Raw genomic sequence first — 7,500 nt, forward strand, 5'->3', positions numbered from 1 at the left:
GGGCGTTGCATGTTTTAGACTAAGACGTGATATACCGTGCAAGCCAGGTGCCAATAAGATCAGAGTAAGTGCTGGTCAGAATATTATCTTTTCAATTCTTTGGACCCTTTATCCTATGCCATTGCTGCTATTGCAATCAAGAACTCAGAACATGTCTTTGTAAATATAAGTTTTGCTATACCTGTAGAATTTAGTTTAAGAAAAAACGATTTTAATTTAGGACCTTTTGTCTAAGAATAGACGTTTACTACAATCTTACAACTTTGCACTAAAGCTAATTCTCCCTTCTCCCGCTGCAGATTGAGTCCCACAAACTGAGCTTCCGGGATTCGGCGAAAGCACGAACCGACCATGGAGCGGACATTGTATGCAAGTCGGCTGACCTCTCCATGGACGGCTCACCCCGTCGCCTTAGCAACGTCTCCTCCTCCGGCAGCATCAACATGACCGACCCGCAGCTGTCCACTCTCGCGGAGCAGGTGTCCGCCTCCCTGGCCAAACAAGGCCTGTGATCTTCTTCTTCATACAGAGCGGATGCGACGGAGAAGAAAAATATAGAGATAATGCAACTACATCATCTCCCCTCCCGTCCTGCAAAAGTAAAATACTCCCTAAACAGGGCAGTCTGTCTGTGAGATCAGTCCGTTATGATAAGAATTCGTTTTCTGGGAAATGACTGATAGGCCGACTTTTTTTTTAAACGAAGTGTCATTATTAAAACTGTCCTTGTGAGTACAAATGATAAAAACCTAGCAACCCTCGATTAAAAAAAAAACGCGTCTCTTCCACTACTGTTTATATTCGTTGCCTTATTGTGAATGTTTTAGTAGCTTAATAATGTCATGTTTCCACTTTTAATGTCGACTGGACAGATCACAGCGGGGTTTTCGATTTGTTAAAAAAAAAAAATAAGCCGCTTACCAAATGACAAAGTTTTTTTTTTTTTTTTTTTTCGAACTGACAACCAGTCCAGATTTGGAGATCTGTTGACGTTTATTGTGGTTCCTGGAGGTTAGCTGTCATTAGGCTACATGAAAAGAGGGCGAAAAGATTGATTTGTTTTCTCAGTTTTAAATACAGGGTCAAGTGCCAAATCTCATCTTTGGTCCATCAACATATGACAACACACGCACACACCAAGAAGAAACGGTCGAGATGGGTTAGTGAAGTTTGACAGCATTCCTTTTTAAAGGCCTGAAAATCTGTATAATATTAAAATAACGTTTTCGGTTTTCCAAGTTGTAACAAAAAGGGATATTTATTGAAAGATCGTGGAGAACTGTCCAAGTAATGTTCACATGGCGTGACAGGCGCTTGCCCAGTAAAAATTGCTAGCAAGTTCGCTGGTCTTTAGAAATTTAGAGTGCAAAAAAATATTTTTAAGTAGTGTACATTGTTTTCCAAAGTATGCTTCAGAAAATGCATCTTTGGGTCTTAAAGGGAGCAGCTTTGTATGGCTGTTTAACACATACAATTGCTGCCACTTGAGTTGGTTAATTAGTGACACACGGTCAGTCAATTATGAATAAAATAAACACGAGTTTCATCTATGCTTTGACTATCCTGCAGAATAACCTGTTTAAAGAGAATACACATTGAGCTTGTTCGGCTTGCCACCTTAGCATCGCAATGACAAAGTAATTGGGATTTAGAATGAGTAACGCCTTCAAGTATTCCCTGCAGCTCACGCTTTTACCCAAAGGACATTAACTGAGACATGTGGGCACCCGTAGTGTTGGCACCTGTATGCGAGGCGTTTGTCTCATGTGGGCACCCGTAGTGTTGGCACCTGTATGCGAGGCGTTTGTCTCAAAAGCAATGTATGGTATAAAAAGTGCCTCCCGCCGTTGCTATGCCATCGACATTACTTCTTAATTGCTCATTAAACCAATGTAAATATACACGTGTGCGTTAATAAGACTTGAATGAAACAGCTGAATGAAAAAGCTGTCACAATTCGGGATGACTGAGACATTGAGGTGTTTTAGTAAAAAAAAAAAAAAATAATAATTGAAAGATATCTTTTTTGGCATGACAGTCATTTACACTGCTTTAACTCTGTCAGTATCCACACAGCTTCTCCCAGCATGACGTCAATGATATTTTAGAAGAATGACCAACGTCAGGACCCTCCTGTAACACACCTTTCTAGACACATTTCCCAACTTCATTTCATGAACTGAATACACATGAAAAAAATCGAAACACCTAACGCGAATCTAAGCTTGTTTTGCGCACTTTCCCTCTTAGTAGTCTGTGGATGTGACATGTAACTGCTATTCAAGAAAAGATTGCATCGATTGTTGGCAAATCTTCCTATTATTTATTTTGTAGTTAGGCTTCTTTTCCTTAAAAAAAAATCCTGAACGCACCTATAGTCTGTACACTGTTTTTCTCACACACTGGTACACGTTTGAGATGGGTTTGATTCACTTCTGAACCGCAAAAAGAGCGTCTGAACTGAGTGTGAAAATACACAAATACGCGAGGCTTCATAGAGTGCAACTTATTAGTCAGAAGTCGCCTGTTCTTGTGTATAAGCCTCCTGAAGAACTACCATTTACCCATACCCTGTCAGAGTGTGTAGGCCTCCTGAAGAACTACCATTTACCCATACCCTGTCAGAGTGTATAGGCCTTCTGAAGAACTACCATTTACCCATACCCTGTCAGAGTGAGTGTTTAGTTGTTCAGTCACCCTTCCGTGCGCAACTAAGCGCTATTCTCCAACTGCCCTTTCAGTACAAGCTGTAGTCTCCGCTAAACATTGCGCTCATGGGTTTGGAGTGCGGCCACCGCTGGATTTAAATAATCCAAAATAGGAACAATTATCGATATGATTGAATACCCTTCCAGAACTGTACTCTCAAATTGAGGCAATGCGTGGCATACACTTAAAAGATCTCTTGATACCAGGTTTAAGAGATGAGATATGGAGAGCTGGTTGCTTTATTCCAGGCTAAGTGACTTTTCCTGACAGTATGTGCGCAAACTCCTACTGTGTCCAAGTGTGGTCATTTTCCCCCGCGTCCCTTGTTTCTGCCTTTATCATTGCAGTTATAGCCTACCTTCTAGCTTGACAGTCGTGATTGTCTTTATCGTACTGTGCGTTTTATTATTATCAATTGGTTTACACTGATACTTGTTGCTGTAAACGTGAATTTGAAAATAAAAAGTCGGTATTCAACAGCCACGGTCCTCTTGTCTTCATTTGTAAAGCAAAAACATGAGTCACTTCCAGGATACATCTCCCGAGTGAAGTCTAAAGACAGTGGGGTAAGCAAACAACACTTTACCATGGTTCACTATTTAAGATACATTGTTAATAGAAGAAAAACACCACACTGTTGTTACAATATAATTCACTTTAATTTGAGAAGCACAAACGCTGCCTGCCCGTCAGATTCGCCAATTATTCATAAACATGTTTTAGCCTCTGCATAAAGAAAAAGTGTTAAATATTTGTGTCTTCTCCCTATACAATCAGGACAGCTACAGCCTGAACATCAAACACAGTAAAGAATCAAACAAGGTATTTACAAAATATACTCTTTTTGTACAAACTATTACATGCTAAAGGATAAACCAGACTCACCCATCCCCATTCACCACGTTGGAAATTCAAAGTATGAAAATAACCCACACAATACAATATTGGCTTTTCAACGCTAAGTCAAATCCTATTGTACGTCACACCTGCCAAGCGGGATTCAGGATTCCCAGCCAGCAGGGACAGAAAAGCGTAATTGATTATAATGACGAACTTGGGGTATGGGGCACATAAAAACGCTATGGTAGTCGGAGCTTGTACACACACACACACCACCCGGACAGACAACGAAACGTCCCTCGGGATTTTTGCCGTCTGCTGCTCCCGAGATTCCACCTAGCTCGAGACTCAACGAGCATCTCCCGGACTCTCTCAATCCGCACACAGGTACATGGCCATAACGGGACTCAACGAGCATCTCCCGGACTCTCAATCCGCACACAGGTACATGGCCATAACGGGACTCAACGAGCATCTCCCGGACTCTCAATCCACACACAGGTACATGGCCATAACGGGACGAAAGGGTTGCAGACACGAGAGTTCTGCGAGGGAAAACAAACTTAACGTGAAGTAACGGTCCTCTATTGAATATTGATACATTCGTTTGTAATATTCACGTGAACGAGCCACAGATAACTGTCCAATGATATGAAACTAAAACTAAAGAGTTGAGCGAGGCTTTGGGGCAGTGACCGCAAGCGTGTATACGAACTTGGCACATACAATCAGGCGCACTACAGACCGTCATGTTCGGCCCATGGGCCGCAGGGCGGGGAGAGGGAGGGTCTTTGAACCACACACACACACCACCCAGAAACGTAGGAACGAGGTCTCACTCATAGGACAACAAAAGACTACAGATGAACCACTATGTGTTTTTCCTGAATGGGGGAATAGTGGGGACGTCGAGGAACTGCGACAGGTAAAACACAGAGACATTATAGATCACCCACAGACATTCTATTCCCAAACCACAGTTCAACGGAGAGTGGGGTGATTCTGACGCCAAGGACCAAACAGTACAGGTATTCAGTTGTCTACGGTGGGGATTTTTGGTTCGTAATTTGTTCATACAAATCGAAGGCTTTGTGTTTACAGACGTTTGGCCTGACACATACAGTATCTACAGAGATCTCTTGTCAAATATGACCACAAGCTCCTCATCACAAATTGCAATAACGAGGGCATAATTACCATAATTCAGTGTTTTAAGTACTTTTTCCACGATTACTTTGTTTTGGTCAACTAGTGTGCATTCATAATGCTCGAAATTGTAACTTTATTTAACCATACATACCGTTTCGGAAAGCCAATTATTCTGTTCCTGGAATTAAGTATCAAGTGCTAGAGTGAGAACAAGATTATGGGGCTGTATTAGGAGTTCCACAGCATGAAAGACACGGATATCCATCACTAAGAGTCGACAGAGAAATGAAACCTTTGTGCACCGAGAAGGGACGGGATAAGATGAGCTCGGTGGCATAGCTCTCATCTCAGTCATGTCACGGCAATGACCGAACGGGCGAGAGACTCAATCCATCGCACGCTGTGTGCCGTCCTTCACTAATGATTGACAAGAGTCGGTAAGAGGTGGAAAAAAGAACTAAACAAACGATTTAAGAGTGCTTCATGAAATTGAGCGAAAAACACAAGTCCTCTGGTGTTCTAGGTTTTTATTTGTTTACTTATTTCATTTTTATTTATTCCTTTTTGTCCTTTAGTCCTGTCTAAAGCCCATGATCTGGATGAGCGTAATGAAGTTACGTGACAGAGGGGAATGTGAGAGAGGGTCTAGACCCAAAGTGCTCTAGCAGTAAGTGTGAGCTGGGGTTGGGTGGGGAAGTGGGGGAAGTTGCCATTCATTTTCAGAAGTGTCTTTTGGGTCACCCCACTTCACATTGGTTTGAGGAGAAGGAGAAGTCGACACGCAAGAGCCCCAAAGAGTGCTTCAGCCAATCAGGACACGTCCTGCAAGCCCCGCCCCGCCCCATACGCCATGGTTAAAGCCATCTATCTAATCTGTCTTTTTGTACTTTTGTTTCCTGCTACCAAACATATATTTGTACTTTTATTATTCCAGTGACCACAAAAAGAAAAGTAAAAAGCAAAACAAAATATTTTTTAACAGATCTCTAACATTTTTCGCATATTATCATTCACTAAAAACTGTGAATTTTTTTTGGACTGATGTTTGAATATCAAACAACAGGACTTTTCATTCGTCGTTGTGGTTGCTGAGCGTGAGAGTCTCTGGGAGGGAACAGGGGTTCAGCGGTGGCTGGGTTTGGGGGGGCAGGTGGGGGTGTGGGCGGGGGTCCTGTGTCTGCTGAGGCTCTCGTCGGGGGGCGGGGGGGGAGGGGGGTCCGGCGTCGGACTCGGAGCGTGTCTTGCTGCCGGAGATGCGACGCATGGTGCGGTACGGCTGCTCCTCCGCGGCGCTCTCCTGGGACTCGTCCGTCTCGCGCGGCAGGTCCGACTCCAGAGGGAAGTCCCGGAGGTCCCAGGGCTGCACCGGCTGGACCACCTGGAGTGGGAATACCAGACCGCAGATGAGTATCTCGTTCAGGATGTAAGTAAGTAAGTAAGTAAGACTTTATTTATATAGCACATTTCGTACAAGATTTGCAATTCAAAGTGCTTTACATAAAATCAATAAAAGCAAGCAGCAGGAGCAGTACATGGAGTAAAAGATAAATACAAAATGATCAACATCGTATCAGAACCTGGTGTTCTGATAGGCTTACTAACATCATGATAACAGTTTAAAAGAGAAATAGTAAAAATAGTGCAAGTTACAGAGAAATAAATAGTGCCAGATAAAATTAATAAAATGCTTTGGTATAAAGAAAGGTTTTAAGCTGCTTTTTAAAGGTGTCTAGCCTGTTTGCTTCTCTAATATTAATGAGGATGGGCATGAGGAGGTCAAATAAACCAAAGCCTCAATCTAACGGTGTGTTTGTGAGAAAGGTATGTACCAGTGTGAGCGTGGGTGTGTGTGTATGTGGGCGTGTGTTTTATAAGTAAATATGTGTGTATGTGCACATTAATGTGTGTTGTAGCTTGTATACATGACTGTGTGTGTGTGTGTGTGTGTGTGTGTGTGTGTGTGTGTGAGCCTACCATCTCTTCGTCTGGCGTGGAGCAGCGCGTGTCGTCGCTGGAGAGCAGGCGGTGTGTGTGTGTGTGTGTGTGCGGCAGCATCATGTCGGGGCTGGGGGGGCTGTAGGGGGAGGGGGAGGGCGCCCCGCACGAGTCCTCCAGCAGGTGGAAGTGTGTCATGTCGGGGGACGAGGGCTGGGGTGTGGAGGGGTGCGTGCCGCCCAGGAGGGGAGTGGTGCGCCCGTCTGACGACCTATAGGAGCTGAAGGAAAGATGGAGGCATGGAGAGAGAAGAAATGGAAAAATGTTTAGGAGTGTTTCACACCAATCTTTCCCAGCAAAATGACACTTAGTCTAAATGAGCCCATGCTCGTCTCCAGACACCACCCCCCCCCCCTCACCCCCGCCTGGATCTGAGGTGTGTATGAAGACTCGACCCGACTGAGGTGTGTGTAGACTCGACTGAGGTGTGTGTGAAGACTCGACCCCACTGAGGTGTGTGTGAAGACTCGACCCGACTGAGGTGTGTGAAGGAGGAGTGTCTCTACGTGGGTTGTGTTCAATTGGAGCACCGCTGTCTGCGATATGATTGGCTGAGGTGCCAACACTTGGCTGGCTCCTGTTCTGCTGTGTGAGCCTTGGAGTGTGAGGTTGACGGAGGCTGACATGTCTTAGGTTCGGCCACCCTTGCTTTCAGTGTGTGAGGTTGAGGTGGCCATTTTGTGGTGTGTTAGGTGAGGCTGCTCTGGTTATCAGTGTGTGAGGCTGCTCTGGTTATCAGTGTGTGAGGCTGCTCTGGTTATCAGTGTGTGAGGCTGCTCTGGTTATCAGTGTGTGAGGCTGTGGTGT

The 7,500-nt window shown here is 44.3% G+C and overlaps 2 protein-coding genes across 2 annotated transcripts in view; one reads left to right on the forward strand and one right to left on the reverse strand.

Annotated features, from left to right (window-relative positions):
* The window catches only part of maptb (microtubule-associated protein tau b), a gene marked incomplete at both ends in the record, with an annotated part of 33,067 nt that extends 32,555 nt beyond the window's left edge, over positions 1 to 512 (forward strand). Inside the window, one exon of the mRNA XM_080856302.1 lies at positions 300 to 512. Within this exon, the coding sequence (XP_080712428.1) occupies positions 300 to 512 (213 nt within the window). The remainder of the gene's footprint in view (positions 1 to 299) is intronic.
* A 2,891-nt stretch (positions 513 to 3,403) lies between these two features.
* The window catches only part of kansl1b (KAT8 regulatory NSL complex subunit 1b), an 80,308-nt gene continuing 76,211 nt past the window's right edge, over positions 3,404 to 7,500 (reverse strand). Inside the window, 3 exon segments of the mRNA XM_080856501.1 lie at positions 3,404 to 5,904; positions 5,906 to 6,076; positions 6,673 to 6,913. Of these exon segments, the coding sequence (XP_080712627.1) occupies positions 5,821 to 5,904; positions 5,906 to 6,076; positions 6,673 to 6,913 (496 nt within the window). The 3' untranslated portion in view covers positions 3,404 to 5,820.

Source organism: Sprattus sprattus, assembly GCF_963457725.1.
Source record: "Sprattus sprattus genome assembly, chromosome: 18".
Classification (NCBI taxonomy): Eukaryota; Metazoa; Chordata; class Actinopteri; order Clupeiformes; family Clupeidae; genus Sprattus; species Sprattus sprattus.